The sequence below is a fragment of the Chenopodium album genome, chromosome 10, assembly GCF_948465745.1.
Source record: "Chenopodium album chromosome 10, dcCheAlbu1.1, whole genome shotgun sequence".
Taxonomy (NCBI): Eukaryota; Viridiplantae; Streptophyta; class Magnoliopsida; order Caryophyllales; family Amaranthaceae; genus Chenopodium; species Chenopodium album.
In genome coordinates, this window is record NC_137843.1 from 55,844,686 (window position 1) to 55,868,796 (window position 24,111).

The 24,111-nt window shown below is 35.6% G+C and overlaps 3 protein-coding genes and 1 pseudogene across 7 annotated transcripts; 1 reads left to right on the forward strand and 3 right to left on the reverse strand.

The window, feature by feature from the left end:
* Positions 1 to 671: 671 nt before the first annotated feature.
* On the reverse strand, positions 672 to 6,816 carry LOC145562591 (uncharacterized). 4 transcript variants are annotated; one of them, XM_081622914.1, is made up of 14 exons: positions 6,634 to 6,816; positions 6,238 to 6,469; positions 5,510 to 5,608; positions 5,311 to 5,368; positions 4,630 to 4,710; positions 4,458 to 4,529; positions 4,133 to 4,380; positions 3,945 to 4,016; positions 2,656 to 2,772; positions 2,449 to 2,530; positions 2,288 to 2,334; positions 1,586 to 1,667; positions 1,269 to 1,291; positions 672 to 991 (listed from the first exon to the last, which is right to left on the reverse strand). In XM_081622914.1, the coding sequence occupies exons 2-14, from the start codon at positions 6,456 to 6,458 to the stop codon at positions 982 to 984; spliced, it is 1,212 nt and encodes a 403-aa protein (XP_081479040.1). In that variant the 5' UTR covers positions 6,459 to 6,469; positions 6,634 to 6,816; the 3' UTR covers positions 672 to 981. The 4 variants fall into 4 exon arrangements, with proteins under 4 accessions (XP_081479040.1, XP_081479038.1, XP_081479039.1 ...); XM_081622912.1 differs by lacking the exon at positions 1,269 to 1,291 and having other exon boundaries at positions 6,634 to 6,811; XM_081622913.1 differs by lacking the exons at positions 1,269 to 1,291; positions 6,634 to 6,816 and having other exon boundaries at positions 6,238 to 6,527.
* LOC145562592 (DAR GTPase 2, mitochondrial-like) lies at positions 6,602 to 9,088 on the forward strand (annotated as a pseudogene). The gene is made up of 8 exons (XR_014094413.1): positions 6,602 to 6,782; positions 7,234 to 7,344; positions 7,449 to 7,526; positions 7,662 to 7,812; positions 7,906 to 7,976; positions 8,060 to 8,156; positions 8,367 to 8,572; positions 8,692 to 9,088. The product of XR_014094413.1 is annotated as a DAR GTPase 2, mitochondrial-like (transcript).
* Positions 9,089 to 9,485: 397 nt separating this feature from the next.
* Positions 9,486 to 13,832, reverse strand: LOC145562593 (heat stress transcription factor A-1-like). Its single transcript, XM_081622916.1, has 3 exons — positions 13,282 to 13,832; positions 10,308 to 11,597; positions 9,486 to 10,045 (listed from the first exon to the last, which is right to left on the reverse strand). Exons 1-2 carry the CDS (start codon positions 13,522 to 13,524, stop codon positions 10,347 to 10,349), a joined length of 1,494 nt encoding a protein of 497 aa, XP_081479042.1. The 5' UTR covers positions 13,525 to 13,832; the 3' UTR covers positions 9,486 to 10,045; positions 10,308 to 10,346.
* A 1,160-nt stretch (positions 13,833 to 14,992) lies between these two features.
* LOC145564207 (syntaxin-22-like) lies at positions 14,993 to 22,066 on the reverse strand. The gene is made up of 7 exons (XM_081624536.1): positions 21,726 to 22,066; positions 20,467 to 20,560; positions 20,125 to 20,264; positions 18,234 to 18,308; positions 17,195 to 17,352; positions 15,868 to 15,968; positions 14,993 to 15,320 (listed from the first exon to the last, which is right to left on the reverse strand). The coding sequence occupies exons 1-7, from the start codon at positions 21,914 to 21,916 to the stop codon at positions 15,255 to 15,257; spliced, it is 825 nt and encodes a 274-aa protein (XP_081480662.1). The 5' UTR covers positions 21,917 to 22,066; the 3' UTR covers positions 14,993 to 15,254.
* Between the last annotated feature and the right edge of the window lie 2,045 nt (positions 22,067 to 24,111).

Sequence of the window (24,111 nt, forward strand, 5' to 3'; positions counted from 1 at the left end):
TCTAGAAAGGAAAAGTTCAGAATACTTTCCATAGATCCCACAACATCTCAAGGGACCATTTGGGTGATTAAAATTGTCCACTATGCCTTTAAAGTGTCAATTTTACTAGTTATGATCCCTTTATTTACTCAAAGCCGCCATAGGCCTTTATATGACCGACTACTAACCTTTTGTGGTTCCAAACAATACATGACCCCGTGATCCATCCCCTAGCATCAACTTGGTTCCCGACACCGGATCCCGAAATATCCAAAAAGGCAAAAATGGTCTAATATAATGTACTATTAGTCTTCAAAATTGGCTACCGTAGAACATTTTTGGACCGGGCAAGATTATGCATCAAGGTGCTTCACAGGAGCACGGTTTATTAGGGTTTGTGAGTTGTGAGGCGTTGGGTCTAAAATTCCCTTTCGCCCTTCCACTATGGTATTGTTTTATGTGCTAAGACTGCTTACAATCTTACTTACGCAGCTCCTAATCCTTATGAATCAAGAAAAAGTACTGAAGCCACAAAGGTTGTATTATGAAGATGTCAGATTGGGGTCTTGTTAAAATTGGAAATCCAACCACATGTTCCACCCTAAAATTTTGCAACACAGACAATATAGTATTCAAAGCAAAGGAAATGCAAAGTCTAAATCTACACATTTCTTCGCGATGTAAGACACCTGTTAGGTAAATGATAACAAACTTGCATAAGAGATTAAGAGCATAGCCGGTGAGGCAGAGTCGAAGTTCAATTTGTCTGTCTCTGTTTCAAAACAGTTGCAGAAGTCTCAATTTCATTGCGAGGAAGGTGCATGGAAGAAGAGGAAGCACTTGCAAAGTACTGTAACAGGGTTGTATCTAGTAGTTTACAAGGCCTTGTAGCTTGATCACAGATCAATAATGTACCAAACTCCATCTGCTACAAAAGAGCTCCAGTGACAAAACGATGGTTCTGCACAGCTGCAGCAACTGGGCGCTTCCTGTAATCAGGATTTAGCATCGCCTGTAATTTGGAAGATAAAAATTAAAAAACTTGACACATTTGTGGTAGCAAAAACATAAAGTACTGCTCCAAATTTGTGGCAATCAAACAGTGTTATTCTCTCAACTACATGGTATGGAGGTGAGCATTAAAAAAGTTGATCAACTCAACAGCACATCACCTTCATTTAAACGATGATATGAACATAAAATAACAGCATGATCATGGTGAATTAAGATATCAAACCTAGCATGCATTCAGGAGATAACAAATCAAAAATAAGTGATGCATAAATCACCTTCTTATAACACACTGACAGCGCTGCAAATATACAGATTAGATAGATTAATACTTGGAAATGGATAGTTGTCATTAGTCAACTATAAGTTGGCACAATAGAAAATTGAAGTTATTTCGTCTATCATATTAACTGTCAGAGATTCTATAACACATAACAGTATAGATGAGTGTTTAATCCATATAAAAGAAGACTGAGTTTAGAACAGATAATTTGTAAGTTGAGTGATTAGCAATCAGATGAGCACCAGACAGACTTTTAACAGACCAGAATGTATGACAGTTACAATTACAGGTAAAAGAAAGCAATCCACTAACCTGAAGGAGCTCCCAGCCAGCACCATCACCAAGATCTAGGAATTTGACAGCTTGTAGCAAGCGATCATCAGCTGAACAGTATCTGAAAGCATGTTAAATGCATAGAAGTTAATACATAACACTGAAGAAGGGTCCTTACTATTGGTTGCAATACTAATTGGATGCATAAGTAAGATTTTATATCCCCCCATATGATTTCGTAAAACAAAAAATGTAGTGCAGTCAATTAATCGCACAGGAACTCAGTATCTGCATATTAGGAGATTACAGACAACCCCACCCTACCATGAACTCACCCAAAGCCACATTTGGATCAGTACCAAACTGCAATGCTAGTATGTTACAGCATATAAGTCGACGAAAACCCATGGAAATTCAAGCGACAAACAAAACGTTTACCAATCACATACAGTCGGTTCTAGAATGTGAAATCTTTATGTCCTTTTCAAGAATCAAAATGTGACTAGGATACAAAATGTGCTCAATAAGTTAATATAGGAGTGCCCTAAAACTATATTGTCTACATCCTCAAAGGATACCAGTTGGTGGTCAGACAGTCACAGATTATCTCTAATCATGATTTGTGCTAGAACAACCATCATATATACAGAGTATTATGCAAATAATAATTACAAATAAAAACCTAATTATGTTCAGTGAGCTTTATGATATTAAGCTTAGATAGTAAGTTTAAAGACATACTCTCTGAATGCTTGGAGATCAAGCTGAAAAGTGTTCTCCACAAGTCTCTGCAATTCGGTGTAATTTACTTCATTCAGTACTCATTCAATTTAAAAAGGTCGATGCCACAGGCTAGCAGCTTATGTAAATTGCAATGCTACAATTAAAGTAGCACGACTCACTTGTAAAGAAAGAGTATCCATGATGCCAGTTTCACAAAATGGAGCGAAAGCCAAGTATGCAAAAAGAAGACCTGCTTCATATCTGCATATAGAATTTCAAAGACAATGTCCAAGTAATTATGCAGGCAATTATTCATAATGCCAGTCAGAAAATCATTTTTTAGCTACATTCAAACAAATCATGCATGACTCTCCTCACATACTTACATGTCATCTGCAATCCCAAAGTTTCTTTTCTCCATAGGATTATATGCACCAGCTGCAATAGCTCTTCTCCAAAGTCCTTCTGACAAAGATCCAGGACCTTTCTCTAATGACGAATAACTGGAAAAAAGCATTAAGCTTGTACCCATTACAATCATTATCTATATCTATACTAATGATTCAAAACATACTTTTTATGCAACGTGTCAAACCCTTGATCCCATCCATTATATCCATTTAAATAAGGAATATTCCATTCCTCTTCCCCATTATTATTCGATTAACATCTATTTATAATTCAATCAGATTTCATAGCATAGATTTTAAAACGGTTACATATAAATACAAAACTAAAGATGTAACCTTATCATGGGTTTACATTAGAGCTATTCATGGAGTTTCACACTCAACCTATGTGATGCATACCCCTCCACTAACTCTATTTTTTCACTCTCTTTTCAAATTCCGTGCCATGCAGGCCCTCTTCCCCCACAAAATATCTTTAAATTATTATTTATTTCTTATTTACATACTATCTACCACAGCATCTACTAGCTCTACTAAATTCCTAACATGCATGTCTAAACTCTAAACCATATAGGAAATCGATTTGAGAATGAACGGAGTATATTCTTACATTAAGCATGAAAGAATCTCTTTACTTTTCTTTTTTCACTATCCTGGACGGTTCCTTATGACGTTTTAAGTTGGCCATCCCCAAACCATTTTGAGACTAAGGATTTGTTTGTTTGTTTGTCTGTTGTTAAGAGTGAAAGAATACAAACTTAAATCTTGAGAAAAAGAAACCATTAATTACTTCAAAAAGAGCAACTCACGCATAACACATATTTTTAAAAAAGTTGCATTAAAAAAGAAAAAAATGGATCTAACTAAATAATGGATTTACATAACACATTTAAACAAAATAATTAGCCTTTTAACACTCTTTTCATCTTGTTCCCTAATTAATAAATCAAAGGGTTCAATGTGGTCAAGCTTATGATTATAATTGAAGTACTATGTACTCAAGTTTATAATGATAAAGTTGAAGGTTCTATGTGCTCAAGTTTATGATAATAAAGAATGTTCAACCTAGATTTAGGCTCTTCTGAATTCCTACCAGGCAAATATCAGATAAACAGATTCCAAGCTCTAAGTATACAGACAAGCAAGAATGGATGCTGCAAATCTGTAATGTTATTGACACACATGCTATAACTTACTGATCTATCTAGAGAATGAGTAGGGTTTCAATGAAACTGATTTAAGTAAAGAAGAAACAGGTAGCAAACCTTATATCAACTGAAAACGCAAAATCTCGGAGTGTCGCAACCAGGTAAGGTGCTTCCCTCTCAGATATTGTACTGCCATTACAGGACAAGTTTGATAGCAATTAAGCACAGGATAAATTACCAAAAGTGGCATAATCACATAATATGAGCTAGTACTCGTCATAGTTAGATAATGTCAGATAGCATACTTGAGAACAACAGAAGCTGGTCCAAGACTCTGGTGTAATCTATCATGGGCATGCATATAGACCAGGCCATTAAAAATACCCTGGAGCATCTTAATGACAAAGTATCTTCTGCGTTTAAATGTTTGCCCTTGTTCAAAAGGATTCCAAAATGATTGTGGATCAAGAGACTTATTCTTTGTCAATTTTTCACTGGAAATCTTTGCATAGTCTGCTGCAGTGTATTTTCCATTATAGCGGAAAGCAAGCCACTACAAAAGGCAGACAACATATTTAGTTTATGGCAAACAAAATCGAAGTAGAAATAGGGAAGCTCAACACAACATACCTGCTCACCAGTATTTGTCTCGAATCCACCTAATAACATCAAGAGATTCTGGCATATTTCATTTGAGCAGCTCTGAGAGAAATATAGATATCTCAATTCATAGAGTTTGAAAACAAAGTGCTCTGATGTGAACTCAAAAGATCTTCAAGTCCGTAAAACCACTTCATCTTACCTGAAGGAAAACATGAGTACTTAGCTCATTGGCAGCCATCATGTCGGCCTCAGCACCACCGGTCCTTTGTCCAGGATATACCTAAACCAATTTTCAAGCAGATAATCAATACTTGGGAACTTCACCTAGAACCAGGTCCAAGAATCAGTTACTCTAGTATGACAAGGTTTACTTTGAAGTAGATGGTCCTGTGATTTAAACCCAAAGTCTTTGACACAGATCAAAATCCTTGGTGAGTGTAAGCCATTCAATTGATTCCACAGTGATAAAAGAAATTGAAAGTAAAATTATTAATGGTGAACATATTTTACCTTTAACCTAACAATCAACAAATTGGACAAGAAAATCCTTGAAAACAAGGTGAGGTCTGAGGTGGAGTTGAAGTATTTCTAAAGAGAAATATAAATGGCCTGCTTGGTTTTTTTTTTAATTAAAGGAAATCCTCAAGCCAATTACCAATTGTCCATGGTAATACCAGGGAGTCAGGGACATTGACATGAGATGATTGTCTAAATTAGATCAAGCAATTTGAGTTTTTATATTTCTATTTTTCAATACTCGCATTTAAAATAGTAATAAATGAAAAATGAGAAATTCTAAAAGAGACCACAATAAAAATTAGGACACAAAAGCACTATCATTAGCGCAATTTACTAGCTCTCTTCCTTTTTGTTACAGTACCTTAAAAAGAACAGAAGTACCTCTCAAAGAACCTTGAGTAATTCTTCCTTCATATAGCCTGCAAAGAACTGCCAAGGATAACATCACTCCCCGAAACTTCAAAGTAATCAAGTAATAAGTAGCACAAAGGAAGCAGCATGTAATGCAGTGATTAATTAAAAACGATAACATAATGAGTAATGATGATAACAGAACACACCTGATATTGATGCCACCTTCACCAACATCTTGAGTTCTCAATTTCCCCATATCCTCTGACAGATAGTCATAATCTACACCACTTTTAAACCCTGAATAGCTGAAATGCGACAAAGTTGATTTTTAATATTTTGGTGGTTTTAAAACTGAAAAAAAATCATCATCTATTGGATCTTGCTAAATCAAATTTATTGTATTAATCTCAGGCTTAGTTCAATCAACCAAGATCTTGCTCACTCAACCTTAAAAATCATTATACTCATTTTCCAATACATATTACGGAGTAAATTTAATCAAAAGGCCTTGCTCACTTAGTGTTTAAAAAATATTACTCTGCATAATTAATATGTAATCAGAAATATTAGTAAGAGTGATAACCGATCTCGTAAACCATGTAAAATCAAGTGTCCCACTCAATTTGAGACAGAAGGAGTACTAGTAAAAACATACTCCGTAACAAAAACAATTAAAGTAACACTTTATCTCTCAGCCACGACTCGGCCAGCAAACATAGCACCACCACCATAACAGAATAGAAAAGGCAAGACAATTCCAACCACCACCTCCGTTTCATATTATTTGTAACGATTAAACAATTTTCCTCTCTGCTTTATGTTAAATCGTTACAAATAATATGAAACGTAGTCATATAAACTCAAAGCATTCCTAATCATCATACAACATAAAAATGGCGGAAAATTAGAGGAGAGAGAAAAAGCTTATAAAAACCTGGTAACATTGAAGAAGCCATAGCTACCAAGAAAAGGACCAACTTGAAAAGCATCAGGATTTGTAATCAAATTCATACTCGCTTTCCATTTGCATTCTCCTCTCCCCAATTTAATCGATGCTCCATTTCTACTTCTTAAATTCAATTTCCCCACCCCTAACCCTAACCCTAACCCTAAACCCTTTGAAATCGAATTCAGTGGTTCAGCCGCCATTAACATTCTTCTTCAACCTAGAAACAAGAAATTATTAGCTTTTTGATTGAAAATTTTCCACCATTAATTCAATTTTCTCTCTCTAAAACTGGATAAGGTTTGTTTGGTCGAGTGTATTTATAGTGTGAAAAAAAAGTTGCGGAAAATAAAAAGAAGAAAATGACAAAGCAGGAAACCTTACTGTTGATGGCGAAACGAGTAGGTAATACAGTTAGAAAAATGGCGGGAGATGGAAAAAGCTTGTATACCCCTTTCATGGCGGCCGCTTCTACTGCTGTTTCTCAGCGTATTGCTAGTGTTGATTTTGTCCTTGATCTTCGAGATGCTCGGGTAATTCCATTACACTTTTGCTTCAAATCATTGTTTCTTTCTCGTTATTTCTTCATGAGTATAACTTGTTTGATGAAATGCCAATTTGTTATTCTCGTAATCTATGTTACTCGAACTCGATTAATTGTTCAAATCTTTAATCTCTCTTAGATTTATTATGATTTATGAGTTATGACTATAACTTGTTCGGTGAAATGTCAACTTGTTTGGTAAAGTGTTAACTAATAAAACAGGTAGTTTATATTACTCGGACTCAGGTACTTGCGTAAACATCGAATATGTGTAAATGATAGTGTTAAAGTTACCATTTTTGGTCCAAAATGAAGAGTTAAGTGTCCGTATTCTATGTATAATGTGACATGTTTGGTTAAGGTGATATAAAGAGTCCAAGTAACGATTATAAGATTATTCTCTGTTTCGACCATTTATAATTAATATCACGTTCATGTAGATACCATTGTCATCAGAATGTGAGCTACTTAGGAAACTATCTACTTCTTCATCGTCACGTCGCCTTGTAGTTTTAAACAAGGTGGATCTTGCCGGTCGCTCAAAAGTCAAGGTGATTTGATCTTCCTCGTCCAGTCATTATTGTTGTAGAATGTGATAGGTGTTTGCTACTTTGCTTATATAGTTATATACTCATACTATTCCTTCCAACTTCAGGAATGGACAAGGTATTTCAAACGAGAAAGCTTTCCAACATTTGGTGTGAATGCACATAATAAAGACAACATTCAAGAGGTAAAATTAATCATGCAAAGAGCATAAATCATTGAATCAAAAGAAGCATGTTGCATGTACTTACAAAGGGAAGTTTTGCAAAGACAACGAAAGAAACTAGTGATTATCACTTATATATTGATTTGTGTTAATCAGTTCCTAGGCTTTTTGCAAAGCCAAGTGAGAGCTTTGAAGAAATCGGAGCCTGAAAGGCATACCACAACAATGATGTTGGTTGGAATCCCCAATGTTGGGAAGTCGGCTCTTGCAAATTCCTTGCATCACATCGGACGGATTAGTGCTCCAGGTTTAAATCTATCTACTTCAGTTATATGCAGCGTTGTCTTCTTGTCTCCTTTGTCAATTGTTCTGATTTTTGACATTTTTCTCCTTGCAACAGAGAAAGGGAAGCTGAAGCATGCAGTTGTGAGCCCTATTCCCGGTGAGACGAAGAGTATATGCAGCTTGAAGGTTGTTGAACACTCAGATGACTTCAACCTTGTAATTCTTTGGTAACCAGTTTGTGTCATGATGAACTGATCTTGTGTTTCCAGGTTGCTAGCCATCCTAGCATTTATATCTTGGATACCCCCGGCATTCTACCACCACAGTTAAATGATTTGGAAGCCTGCGCCAAGTTAGCTTTAACAGGTAAGGTTGAAGGAATTTGATTACACATTATGGTGTTGATTACACAGAATTTTATCTAACTACCCGAACAAAGAAAGTGGACGGAAATTTTGCTTCACATTGGATGCATTAGACGCTTTCAGTTAATTAATGATGAACCAAACCTCTTAACTTGAGACTTATATTGTTAGGAGATAAAATTTGCATACTATCTCCCTTGATGTGTTGCAGGAGCTCTCAGAGACAGTTTAGCAGGCGAGAAAGCACTTGCACAATATTTTCTCTCTGTCCTAAACTTGAACCATGAGTAACAGAAATGGGAGAAGTTATCTACCCATGAGCTTCCCGTTTCAGGAAACAATGACAATGTTTTGCCACTCATTGATAGTTTTGATAACAAAACCGCAACCCCAGAAGTCATCACGGACCATACTCAGGTAACTTCATCACTGACCAATAAAGTTGGGCATGTAATAGGTCTTTAGACTGGTAGCAAGATTTAGTTATTGTCTAAGCTATTATATACGAAGTATTACATATGTTATTATGTGTACAGGATTCTGTAGTACTCTCTGTTCGTAGAAGTCTGTTTGAAGCTGTTTCATCCTTCAGAGGTAATTTACAAGAAGAGGAATTGTTAAGGCTAATAAAAGCAGAGTTTCACGTTTTGAAAAAGGCTTTAAAATTGCCAGCAGGGTCAGAGGACATTGAGCACAAAGTTGCAGTTAAATTACTGAATCTTTTTCGAACCGGGAGACTTGGTCATTATATATTAGACTCCATACCTGTAAATATCGAAGATGTCTAACCTTAAGTTTGGTAAACCATAGTTTTATGTTGAAGATCTACTCAATCCAGTAGGGGCAGTCATGGCAGGGGTTTGGTTTACAGAGTACCTTCACTGTTTGTAGACTTTGTACGGAGTATATTGTATAGACATTGGGTAACATGATAAAAGCCTAACAGGCAATCGTATTTCATGTATCTCTCTTCTACTCAAACGAGCTATATTCGAAAGCATTACCAATTACCTCCTGTCTGCACTTTTACAATGCATTCTTGTATAAACTGCTAAAAAAAACCCCAACCACACTGAATCATTGTACAGAATAGAACAAGCAGTAACAAAACTACTCCAATATCTTTAATATAACTCACACCAAGGAGAGCACTTCATAATATGAGTGAGTGCAAACTTCAGAACGTGAATAAACCCATTTGCAACATTATTTCTGCCATCTTAGGGAAGTGATCCAAGGTATCCCAACAAAGAACAACCATTTATCAGAATATCCTAAAAAAAGGCACTCATAAACCAAAAAGCTTCCTACTATCATAAAACTCGCTTCATATTGGCACCAATTCCAAGTGCTTGACAGGCCACAGCAAACCCCACCTGCTCTAACAACCTATGCTACCCATCCCTCTTCAAACCTCTAGTGGGGTTAGGACAACACCACAGCCTGAACTGCCAGGGTTAATTCAACAGGCTAGGCCAGTCTTCTATTTTTGGCAGACTACGAAAGCTGAGCCATACCTCAAAAATAGCATCAAATCAACAGCTCTTCTAAGGCGACCATAGAAGTATAGATCCTTTGCCAAATTTAGGAGGTGAAATGGATAGAATGCCTAATAATTTTAGAAAGCTATGAGAATGATTAATGGACAACCTTGCTGCATCATATTTTACAACCAAATATCCTCATTCAACATACATCAGGATATATTCATTGAATTATCTCATAAAAAGATGAAAGGATGCATGTGGATTTGAAAGGGTAATTTGACAACAAAAAAAAAAGAAACTTATTAATACAACTTCAAAAATAACTAAAAACCCTTTCATGCTTCCCATCACCAGAGCTTTGGGTATATGATATCTTTCTCAGCCAACAGCATGAACCACAAACCTGAAAAGGACTTGTTGTAAGCAAATAGATTCTTTGATGTTCAGTAACAAAAACTTAACCTAGCCTCTTATCAGGAAATAGACTCCATACTGCAGAAGTCACATCATACAGCTAAGGTTTTACAAAGCTAAAATATGATTCACATCTTTGTAATATTCATAACTATTGACACTGGGATAGAAGCTTTAGAACATTGCCTGACTAAATCAACAAGTCTAGAAGAAACAAAATGACATGCAAAATTTGTGATCTGTACATTTACCTCAAAATGACTTGAGATATACAAAGTTGGTTGCTGAGGTCAAATCCTTCCCATCTCTGCTGTAAGAAGACCCATTTGATCAGTTAGACGATTCATATGGTGCAGTTTCTCCCATCCCTTATCTTCGCCTATTTCAAGCTCCCTAGTAATGCCGGTCTCTGGTGTACTAGAATCAACCTCTTCTGTATTTTCACCCAATGGGCTCATGGGGAAAAATTGCTCCCAGAATACATCATTACTTCCAGGAAGACAAACATCCAGATCAGGACTGGGAGAATATTCCTCTGAACCTTTTGGTAATGTCCCATTTTGAACCGTTGACAATGAATCTGTAAAACCAACATCAGGATTCTGGGTCACAGAGAAAGTCATATCAGGAAGTTTAAGACTGCTCTCAGGATGAAGCACTTGGTTTAACTCTGACATCAATGCATCTTCTTGAGAACTTGACAAATCAATTTCAGGGATTTGAATTTCTTTAGCTGGGTCACTTCCCACAGGGCAAGAAGAATGAATTTCTGAATTTAAAGCATTATTGCTGGAAAACCCTGTTTCTTCAGGAATGAACGACTGCTTAGAACACTGTGCTACTTCAGAAAGAATCACTCCTGAGGTTCGAGTAGAGGAGCTGCCACAGTCTACTACACTGGACGCAGCAGGCACATGATCAAGCAAAAAATTATTAGGGTCCTTGGGCGACTGGTCAAGCAGGGGTCCATTTAATTTCAAGATCTCTCTAAGCATTGACTTAGCAGCTTCGTTTATCAAAGGCTGATATTTAACAACCTGACCATCAGAGTAGTCAGTATGCATACTTTCTGTTCCAGCACCTTCTTCATCATGATTAGGAAGTCTCCTCTTTTTATTGCCTCCTGTGACATGTCTGTTGCTTTCATTTTGCTGCTGCACTATTTGGGCCAAGAAGCCTGGCCTCTGCATAGCTTTGGCGAGAAACGACATCATCTGCTGCTGCCTCTCCTCCATGCCCTGAACGCGCTGCCCAACACTCTGTAACTGGTTATCTGTTGCTTGCTGTTGTTGCCTCAACCTAACAAGTTCTTGCATAAGAACATTCTTGTCCCTTTTAAGCCTTTCAACTTCTTCTTCAAGGCCAAACTTACCTACCTCAACACATGATTTAGCAGAAGTGTTTTGAATTGAAGATTGTTGTGGATGAGGGTGAGCATTAACCGGTTTGCGCCTAGCGATACTCTTCAACAAGTGTTTCTGACCTCTTAAAAACCCCTCATTAGCAAATTCCCAGCGGTCTGGATCAACTTTCCGAAAACCCTGGTTAGAGCAGGAAAAAAAAAATGAAAGGTTGCATTCAATACGGCCAGATGATAATTTGACGCACTATGCATTCAATATTTAAGTAATATATAAGGTTAATTGCACATATGTTAGGAAAGAGATTGTCTAAGTCATTCAGTGCTTCCAAAAAAGCATATACTCATATAAGACCTTTGCAAATTCTTATGAATTACACACCAAAAAAGACACACACAAATACACAATGCACGCATTCATACTCCATGTGGTTACAGCAGTTTCTCCATTTAATATATGGTCTGTAAGACTTCAGCAAAAAAGCCCTCTGACATAACAAGCAAAATAGAAGGGCTTGAAAGAAATTCTAAGCTCCTAATATCAAATGCAATAATAAGCTTTCCCTCCAGTAATCCAGTAACCTTTGTCTTATCCTGCCAGGAGTACTGGAATTGGCAAGTGCGTACCCTGAGCACATACACAGTTCTGTATGCAAATAAACAACTCTATAATGTCTCAAGTCTAATGCATAATAGTCCCCTGTTCCAACTGCATTATTCTTTTTGTCAAAAAAGATGTCCCCATATTACTCATAGTTTTTTTTTACAGCTAAATTAATCCCAGGCCAACTCACTTATCTTTTTCCATGAGTAAAGACCTAGAATTCATAAATTCTACTATATTCTACAAGGAATTATCATAAATCAGTATAGAGTGTTTGAAAAGATGAGCACCTGTCCCTCATTAGCCATGGAAGCATCCAGCCACTATTACTTAAAGCAGAAAGATATCCAAACTCTAAGAACTGTTGCAAAACTTAAAACACACAATATTGAGACATTAATAAGCAACGAATGAATGATCCAATACATCCACAAAGTGGCTCCCTCTTTTTCTCACTTAGCTGGATTATAGGTCATACCATCATATACTTGTATGTAATGTTTAAAATGTTGAACTCGTGATAACAGTTAGATGGTAGTGTTTATTACGGTAGACAATATAATCATACAAGAAACTTGATTCAAAAAAATATTAATCAGGTAGATGCTTGTAAAACTATAGAGGACAATGGGTTCAAATTAAATTTAGACCCGATATAAAACGAACAAAAAGTATGCTAACGAATCAAGACATCATCCACGCAGTAAGTATGCATCATCGGAGACACTCGATTAAGACTGGTAAGCGATGCCACAGACCCACAGTGCCCACCCAAAAGGCACAGACGGTCCTCAACCCTACCTCGGGGGCTTATTACACACAATAAAGCCGGTAGTAACCCACCATTGACGAGACATCAAAAGATCCTTGATCATAACTTTATTCCTTAACCCTAAACCCAGAAACCTCCTAATTCTCATAAAGTTATTCCATGTATGTTCTTTTCACCTGTAATTCACTTACCTAAAGTCATCCGAACTTACTAAATCGTAATTTACCCGGTAGATTAAACTTCGGGTAACCCTTATCCGAACTTATTAAACCATATCCAACTTATATCACTTCCAAAAATCACTTCATAAACAGAGATAAACATGATCGAAGAACTCTACACAAATTCAAAAACCTAGTCACAGATTCAAAACCCATTCAAAATTCAATCCCAAAAACATAATCAAATTCAAATTCAACAATTTCAATTATAATCAATACCAACAATAATTAAAAACTAAGAATTAAACAAGAGAAAAAGAGAACTAACATAAGTATTAAGCTGACGAACGAAGCTGGAGAAATTGTTATGCTTGAAAAACTTAGGCAAAAGATCTTTAGCAAACTCAGGAACATTCCAAACAACAAAACTGTTACCATTACAACTCCATGAAACCACAGAATCAGTTGAAGGATCATCGACCATATCATACGTCTTGCTCAGAAACGGCGCCGGCGTACTACCGCCGTTACTATTACCGTTACTCGCCGCCGTCAACGACGATTCTCCCATTAGATGAACAATTCACTGATTTCTATATACAATTCCTCAAATTCAAAATAGATGAGATTTTTGTAGGGGATAATTAGGGTTTAAGGTTCGAAAAAAAATACCTAGTAATTGAAATTGGGAAATTGAAGGGGTTGAAGATTGAATTGTAATAGTTGTGATAAAGACGAGAGAGAAAATGGAGGAGAGAGAAAGTGAGTATTTGAAGAGACTGGCAGCAGGCGGTATCGAAAGAGTCACCAATGGGGGAATTGGAATGCAATTACACTGCTTTTTGGGTTTTCATTTTCTTGTTTTTTCTTTTCTTCTTTTTTTTTTTGGATATTTTTGTTTCTGTTTTTTTAATGCTTTTTTTAATTTCATAATAATCATTACCTCTCTAATGTAATGTCTATCCTTTACGACACTGTTTGCTTTTTAATTTCTTATCCTTAATTAAGACCTATGGTAAGTACGAGATCTATTACCGATGTTTTGAAGCTATAGGGCTTGTTCAGCAAAATATAGCTGTGAAGGTAGTTGTAGTTGTGGAGGTACGTGTTAGCTGTGTAGGTAGTTATTAGCTGTTAAAAAGCTGTTTGCCGTGAAGATAAATAATTTAGATATGAGTGTTCGGTAAAGTAGCGATTGACTAGCTGTTACATATAAAAATCAATATTTTATTTTTAAAACTATGGATTAAATTTTCAACAATTACCTCAAAAGGTACTTCTAATTTCAAAAGCTAATCTTTCTAATTTTTCATAAAAGCTACCTCCATCACTAACCACTACTTTGTCAAACACTCACATTTTTTGTTAAATACTAAAACTACTCAAAACCTAGCGCCGAACACGCCCAAGTAAATAAGAATGAGTACGTTAAATGAGAGGTGTACAGTGTACTAAACAAGTTCAAAGTGATCAACGAAGGACAACATGCCATTGATGTTATGGATAATTGAGTAAATTAGACAAATATCTGGTTTAGAAGGCCACAAGATTTGATACGTAATATACCACATGTGTATATTTAGCAAGAGTCCGACCAATATTCCTATTGGACAAGAGGACTGATGTGGAACCATGATAGCCCCTCAAAAAATCCAATTAACGAAAAACTATTTTTATGGAAATTTAGAATTTACCAAAATATCTGTTTTGTAACTACGACTACCATCTACTCCCAAGTGTCTCGCGCGCAAACTAGACCAAATAAATCGTGAGGGCTAAAATCTGATCGAGGTCCTTTATTTTTTTACTACAACTCCCCTCATGCCAAAGTGCTACAGTAGTAGCCTTCAGGCAAGTACACAATATTATGGGCTAAAAATTACTCGGACATGTATAGAAAAAACAAGACACATAATTTTATCTCTTCGTTTCCATCTGTAGTCATCTTTAGAACCGAGAATAAGCTGTTCGACATGTAGCAGCATAGAGAGCCATGATACCAAAAGTTCAAAACCCATTTTCAGCGTACTTTTCAAACCAAGAAAAAGATGCGCATACATATATGAATATACTTTTCATTTGTACATATTATTAAGTCATAGCATCCATTGACACAGGTCAGAAACGGACTAGATAATATTTTAGGAGACTGTACAAGTATTAGATCAATCTTTTATTTACCAGCACAGAGCAACCTTAACACTCCTGAACATTCTTACAGCACCATTGTTTGAAAGACATGGTGCGGGCATAAATTTGGTTGCTCGAAATTCAACACTAGATTTGAAGGCGTTTTCCTCTTCAAAACACAACTATTATGACCACAATGAGAAGGATAATACCAAATATCACCAAGAGCAAACACACCTGCAGATTCAGAAGAACTTCGTCGTCAAATTAGCTAGAAAGATAACAACAGTCAAGGATTAATAAGAATATAGTGCTAAGCGTCCAAAATTTTATCAAGAATGATGTTCATTCCACAAAAGACAGCAATCAAGGACTTGGCAACAAAAGTCTATTTAGAGCCAAAAATATAACTAAGTTATGAGTAAATATAAAGTGAATGCATGTTACACATCAAGAAGGTTAATTTTTAAAACCCAGTTTACCTAAGTAGATGAATAACACGATCAAGGGACAATCATTTCAATAGCAGACCCCTATGGAATCCATGTAACAATATTGACATAACCTAAAGAGTTAAGAGATCAACATTCCTAATTTCCTACATTTTTATTTAGTGAATAACATAATACAAACACAAGAGCATCAATCTACCAATCAGTTTGTTCCAATTTCCCTATTGATCATAATGCTAATCCTTGCCATTCACACATAATGAAAAACAAATGGTAGCCTAAGTATGGATTACATTTTAAATAAAAATTAGTTAGCTCAAGTTGCAGCTTACCAAAGAAGAACTAGATTTTTGGTACTTTGAAGCTTTGAGAAGTTGGGTAGTTCCTTGCATAGTTGCAGCATGGGAACCTTCAATGTTTGAACTGATATCATCTGAAAGATTAAAAAATTGTTAACAACTTCACAAGTGATGCAGGAGATATTTCACTTGAACAAGTAATAGTATTAAAAAGAAGGAAAAATTAGAAAATAACACCAAAAATTTCACAAAAAATGGATTATAACAACATAAAATTTCAAACTTTTATTATAACACCACGAAAAAATCAAAAAATTTGATTTCACCACCATCTAACAAATTCTTGGATGGAATCGGTTAGTGGGCCTCACTGTGGACACGTGTCATTCAATGATTTGTTTTCAAAAAAAAAAAGATAAATTAAAATAAAAAATAAAAAGAAAAAAACCTTAAATCCTAATTCAACCCAGCCCGCCACCGGAACCACCGGCCCAAGCCGTCGACAGCCCAAACACAACCACCGAAACCCCCTGACCCAACCATTGGAACCCCCTAACCTCCCGCCGGAATCCCCTGGCCCCACCAAAACCGTCGACACCACTAATTCCCCCTTCCCCCTCCCCGAAAATCACCCTAGCCCCCGCAACTATATCGCGACTGCACCAACCCACCTTAGGACAGCAACCTGCATCTCAACTGTACCAAATCGAGCGACTACCTACTCGCCTTGCCGGCAGCGATGACCTACTCGCGAAACCATCCAACGACTTGGGACGTCCACTCTAGGGCAGCCACGTCCACTGTACTTGGATCGACAAATCTGGGTTTAGGTTTGTTGATTCCAGTCATTTTAGTGGTGGTGGTGTGGTGGCTAGGGGGTTTTCGAGGAGGGGAAAACGGTAGTTGGGTTTTTTGGGTGGAGATCGAAAAAGGAGGGCTTGATACGGTGGTTCTAATGGTGAAGCAGGGGGTTTGGCTGGTGGTGGGGGAGTATGGCTGCCGACGGTGGGGGAAGTATGGTTACCGGCGGTGGAGGGGTAGGGCTGTCAGTGGTGGCTGGGTTTGGTTTAGGTTTTTTTTTCGTTTTTCTTTTAAATTTTTAACCAATGTAGCATTGGCACATGTTCAAAGTGGGCCCCACTAACGGATTCCATCCAAGAACCCGTTAAGTGGTGGTGAAATCCAATTTTTGGGTTTTATTGTGGTATAATAATAAAAGTTTGAGATTATGTAGTGTTATAATAAAAGTTTGAGATTATGTGGTGTTATAATCCATTTTTCATAAAATATGTGGTGTTATTTTCAAATTTTTCCTAAAAAGAAAATGTGACTACTTTTTTTTTTTAATTTAAATTCTCACCAATCATAACACCCTGATCATGAACTAGCACTGCCAAATCTTTAAAAATTTCATTCACTTCACCGATCTGCTGTTGGATTTCCTGAATCCCATGCTCTCTCTCTTCTATAATAGCCTCGTTAAAAACCAGCTCATTATCCAGATGCACTACCTCCTGTCTGTAAAAAATCAAGGAAGTCAAAAGAATTGGTGATGGATAGATACAAGAACACATTTCTGACATAGAAATTTAATGAACTTTCTGACCATACAGCATTCAAACCAGCTATAACTTAAAGCATCTGTCTTATGAAACTTAAAACATAATGGGTAAAGAATATCTATGCAAACTTAATAAAAAATAATAATAATAATAATAATAATAATAATAATAATAATAATAATAATAATAATAATAATAATAATAACAATAATAATAATAATAATAATAATAAATAAAAAAAATAAAAAAAGCAATAATACGTATAACAATTGGCTAAAGCTTCATACTTCAAAATATAAATTCTTTAAGATGGCTCCAGTCATGAGAGCAATATTCCTCTACAGATTTAACACTATTTTCTGAAGATCCACAACATTTCAAATAAAAACCATTTAAGTACAGTTTCAAAAGGAGAAATTTGTTTCAAAAAAAAAAAGGAAAAATCAAAGAAAATAGTTGCAATTTAAATGAGATGTCTTTATTTTCCGGTCAAATCTAGGGAAGACTGGGAGTGAAGCATGCACAAGGGTCAACTATGTTAACTAAGCTACCATTGACAATAATCTCCTCCACCTCACTCCTCACGCTGTATGTGTTTGAAGCACTAGTCCTGGGCCTCCAGGCAGGACAAAAATAAGGTGTACAGTCTCTTTTCCCCATTATTCTTCATGGACGAGGGAGGAATGTGTTATGTTAAAATCTTAAGACCCTAAATCTGACATCAACTTTCGTCAGGTCATAATTAGGTAGTAACTTTTCTTTGATAATCTTCAAATATAGAAATAGAAAACATTTTAGAGGTTAAACCAACAGTCATTCTAGAGAACCATCACTCACCTTCTAGACTCCAATAAAAGCGACTGCTGCTCCTGCCTTTGAAATGAGCTTATCTCTTCATCATTTCCACTAGACCTGCACCCAATACAAGATAATCAAATACACATTCAAAAGACATAGCACTGCACCACCTTACACAACAGATATATCATTTTAACTACAAAACATTAGCTCAGAGAATTTATTACGATGATATCAACCTAATTTGAAAGAGTAAAAATTACTATAATATAAATATACCACTTAACTCTTGAAATTGAAATAAAAAATTAAAAGTAATATTGCACTGTTAAAGTAATCTTTTGTTTCAAGAAAGGCAAAGGAAAGGAAATTATTAATTTAACATCCTCCATTCCCATTTTGTTTCGTTAGACTTTAAAGAGGAGAAAGGCTACTTTATTACTCCATCATCTCTCTACCTCTTCACTGGCTCACACCCCAACCATAAAATACCCTGACACTTTCAAGCCAGCCCTGGTCGCAGATAAATGCCTTACTCATTATCCCGGATCAGAAACACAATACTAATATTGGCCCAAACCTAAAAATGTAAACACAATACTAAGTATTGAAGTCCTAGGTTAGATTGTCTCATAACTTTGAATGTTACATCAAGTGACTACTGAGAATTTTGTACATGGACCAAGACTTTCATACTCAATTACTCATTCCTAGAGCCAGCATAATGGTAAGAACTTGTACATAACTACATAACATTTCAACAAGAGGGCCAAACTAGTTATCCATAATTAAGAAGAAATCATGAGATTTATCATGGGCTATCAAGTTAGTTGAGTAGAACTCCAAACCTTGTTCAAGTTACGCACAAACATTTAGTTTCAATTTGTTCCCATCATACATAAGAAAAATATTCCACTCCATCTCAAATCAAGTCCCCAAGCTACACTTTTCACATAATACAAGTAGAATATAAAGGACAGAATCAAGATTGGATCTCAAGAACCCTTATTCAGCCAAAAAGTCGAAAGTGAATTCGGAGGAACCATATACCGGGGACCAACCTTGACACGCTTTGTTGATTTGATTAATTGAGTTTAAGACACAAGTGAACACCTCCTCCTGAGATTGAATGACAAATACGACTTGTCATTCCTTTATTCCTCATATAAAACCTGCATTCACCTCACTCCATTCTAAGGAAATCTCTGTGACACCAACCAGAACCACTACACATAGAAGTCCTATTGCTCAAATTCAAAGACCCAAACTCTATTCCCAATCCAGCCACCCCTGCACGATTTTTCCAACTCCCTTGCACCATCCCAAATATGGTATATGTGGATTAATTCAACTTGAAAAGTTTTGTATCATTACCCTGCAAACTTTAATTTTACAAGGAGAGTGAAAAACCAAAGTAAAAAAGTTGAGGACTTGGGGAGATTGATAGAGCTTGAGGGATTCAAAATCTTCTAAGGTCATAAGAGAGAGACAAAATGGGAGAGGGAATCAATGTTTAATCTGTGTTAGTTATTCCTAAAAGGCCCATAAACCTTTTCTTGTACAATAAAACTATCGGACATGTCAAGGGAACACACAGGCTACTTCCCAAGTTTCCAGTAATAAAGTTATTTACTAATTCTCCCACCCCAATTTCGAAAATAGTGGATCAACATATTAAGTACACATCTCTGACTATTTCCTTCAACATGCATTATCACATCACTAAAAAACTTGAAACAAAATCAAACACGACAAAAAAAAGTAGACTCAAATCACTCAATGTCCAATCATCCATATCTGCGATCAAAGACATATTAAAGGAATAATGGCTTCCTCTCAATAAAATTAAATGATTAGCTTCCACAACTCACACTTGAATCTTAAGCAGATAAAACAACAAAAGAGATAAAAGTGAGCAGATATGAAATACCCAGAAGCTGAAACTTCTTTTGGAACAAAGGGAGAATATGCAGTTTCTCTCTGTGCTGCAAGTCGTTGTGCCTTCTGGAATTCCTTGAGAACTGTTTGGAAATCTCTAGCAAGTTTAGCATCAGCAATTTTTTTGCTAGCCTGCAGTTAAGTGAAGAAAATTCCAAGTATAAGAGAAGCAGAAGCTAGCATACAAAGGACTAAATTCATTGAAAGCTAAAGATGTTGAAAACAACAGTAGAGAAGAGAGGGGGGAAAAAAACATATATACAGGATGGTGCAAACAGGCAACAGATTTCAGGGAAGTAAATATTGCTATATGAAAACATAAATGTGCACTTACACCGACTTCAAAGCGCTGATCAGTTTCACTGGCTTCCTTAAGCTTTGCTGAGGTTTCTTTTACCAACTGCCCAATATGTAACCTCGTCTTATGTCTGCATACAATGTAAATCTTAATGAGAGGTCACAAGAGATAAATAAACTACTGTGTATAGGAAAATTGTATTGCCATGTCAAAACTAATGAAAATGGAATTATATTGGGATCAATGGAGAAAAAATAAGGTAAAAGAAGCCTAGACAAATAAATATAATAACAGAATAAATAAAATGAATTAACAGCATATATGCAATTCACTTTACTCATTAGCAACACTTTCTTTCCATCTCAAATTGGTTGCAAATTTCTTGTAAGTAAACGAATTTCAACTGATTTAGGATAGAGTGGCATGAAAAGCATCAAGTAAACAATTTTATCCTAGCAACTAAGATTTCTGTCATGTGTTATCTGGAGACTAATCAACTGTATGAAACCACTAAAACTTAGCACTATGATAGAAAACTGAAACATTATACTTCGTAACACTTGGTGATTCCCTTCATCAACAACACAATCCACCAGATAATGAAAATCCTTTGACTCTGAGAGTCCCTATACTCCCAAATGTATACGATTCATTAATCTTTGGTTGTGGCGATAATTATTATAATACCCAAATTGCAAGAAGCTGATCCATAAAATAGTACTCTAATAGACTGCAATTCAGCTTGCAAACGTCATCTATAACAAGCTGGCCAGACTTAGGAATTAGGATCCAGTATTCATATGCTATGAATGAATGTGTTCAGGGAATGACCCGTTCGCTCTAGGTTGACAAACTAGAAATGTGTCAAACCCAATTGACTACAATACCTAGTAATTCCTATTCTCTTTTTTTGTAGGAAATGGGGATGGGGGAGCAATGTTACTGTCAAATCCCCCTATCCTCCACAATTTGTTATTGTTATTATTTTCATAAACCATCAAAAATAGTTCCCTTCATAGAAATTCAAAATCATAATTCAATGCCACAATGTATCCCAATTATAACCCATTTCAACAATTCAATTTTATTCAATCAACAACTACAAATTGTAATAATTCAGCTTAGTTCATCCCATCAAACAACCCAAATAGAGGAATCAAAATAATTCAAACCCTAAACCAATAAAAGCAATTCAAATAACACCACCAATCACCTAAAAACCCTAACCCCACAAAATCAAACAAAAAACCCTAATCACAATACAATGAATTAATCAAACAATTAGGAAAACTCACAATCGATCGCGAAGATCAAGGGTATCTTTAGGAGTACCAAGGGTATTAACAAGACGTTGAAAAGAAGACACGGCCGTGTTAATCTTAAAAATACCCGCTGCAACAGCCTGAGAAGGGTCTTGTTGCTGCTGCTGCTGCTGCCTTCGAATAGAAGGCAAAGGCCTACCTGCCTCTAAATCGGCAAAACTCATCTTCTCGTCGAATTCCGCAAAATTGATTGAAGAAATTGAAGGGTTGGAATGATTTCAAGTGCTGGAGAAGTGTGTTTGTTTGCGGATAGGGTGGAGACAAATTAGGAAGTTGCCGCAACTTCGCTGTTCTTCGTACCAAGAAATGAATCAGGTTTGATTGTGTTTTCTTTCTGTCAAATACTCAAATTTATCAAGGGGACGGGGACCCCTTTGTTGACCCCCTTTGTCAACGAAACCCCCACAACCACCCGCCAAAATACGGATCTAAACACTTGAGACGTTTGGGACTAGGTTCAGTAGGTTGGGTTGGGTTGGGTTTTAGCTCAATGACTCACCAGGTATGATATAATCTGGCTAATGAGGTGTTAGGCTAAAAGGATTTGGGAAGAAAAAGAGTTGTTTAATCATTTAGAAAAGGTATATGAAGAGACTACTTTTGTGCCCCGTGCGATACTCGGGTTATTTATTAAAATCTATTCGTAAAATTTAAAATATATTATTGATTCAAAATTAGTTAGGATTTGATGTGTTTTTGTGACGATTTAAACTATGTAGTAGGCATGTAATGACTAATAATAATATTGGTGAAAATATTCTATTAAATACATAAAAATAAAAATAAAAATAGCATTGTAAGCATGAAATATTAAAAAAAAAAAATTATAATTTGCAAAAAAAAAAAATGTTCTAAACCCGTTGGGTTGATCCGAACTCAAAAATTTGGGTTAGGATTGAACATTTCTTGACCCGTAACATGATGTGACCCAATTGGAAGAAATGACTCATGATCCGACCCGATTAATAGGCCTACATACAGTAATAAAACCATATTAAATTGTAAAGTATATTATGTATCAGTTAGATATATTATAAAGCTAAAAGTTTAGCTTTATGTATTCGTTATATGATTTTTGAAAAAACTTTTTAATATTTTGGTTTTACTACGGAGTAAAACAATCTAATATATATATATATAAAGGGGAGTTTTTTTCCCGAGTTTTTAAATAGCCACGTAGGATTGAATTTTTTCAGCACGCCAGGTAGGATAATAAATTTTAGTGGTAGCCAATTAAATACGAGATTATTAATTTCTTTTATAATTAAATAATTTAAATGACACATAAGCAAAATTGGCGAATGAGATTTCTCAGTTTAAATTAATTAAATATAAAATATTATCTTTTGAGATCAGGAATTTTATCTAAATATATAACAAATTTTAGCACATAAATAAATAAATAAATAAATATAAAATAATTCAAACAACAGTGCATCGCACGGGCTTCATCTAGTTAATTCCTAATACGGAAATTCCTAATACGGAGTAACTATTTATCAAACACTTTTACCTAGACAAGTAGACCACTAATGAAAACAACTTGCAAGTTGCAACTAATCAAAATAGCTAACAGTTAACGACTAATTGCCAGACATAGTCCTGAGTAAATCTATACTAATCTATTAAAAGACGTTTCTAAAAACGTCTCTATTCCACGTAGACCCCCTCACTAACTCAACTCCTTATTGTGCCACGTCATCTACTCAATTCCTCAATATGCGACGTCGCCGGCACTACCAACAATATTCCATGTTATCTCAACTATATTGAAAAAAATATATATATGGATAAGAAGGTTTGAATCGTTGACGTTTTAGAAGCAAAGTTATTGTTTAACCATCTAGGCTAATAGCTAATTATGCTTTAACGTTGCATACTAAATACCATTATACTATAAAAATATTGAGAATACATACTACATACATACTATTAAATGCGCTTAAAAACTAGCAGTTGTACAACTATAAAAGTAGTATCCTGGGGTAAAGATAGCGATGGATCAGATGCGGATCGGGTGGAGCTTCACCCGCATCCATCCATCATTCCGATTACTTCATCCACATCCATCCATCACCCGCTTCACCCATCTTCCATATCTGTCCATCCATCATCCGCGGATAAAATGGGTGGATCGGGTGACTAATGGATAAACATTTTATATATAAAAAAAATTCACATAAAATTTAATTTATGGTTATTTTTACCATGAATTATTATTATTTTTCAAATAAAAAGGAAGCACTAACTACATATTCTTTGAAAAAAAAATATTTGAAACAAAATAAAGTATTTTTTATTGTATATTTTAAAAAAATTTAATTAAAATTCTTAGATAAAAAACCTATATATATGTTAA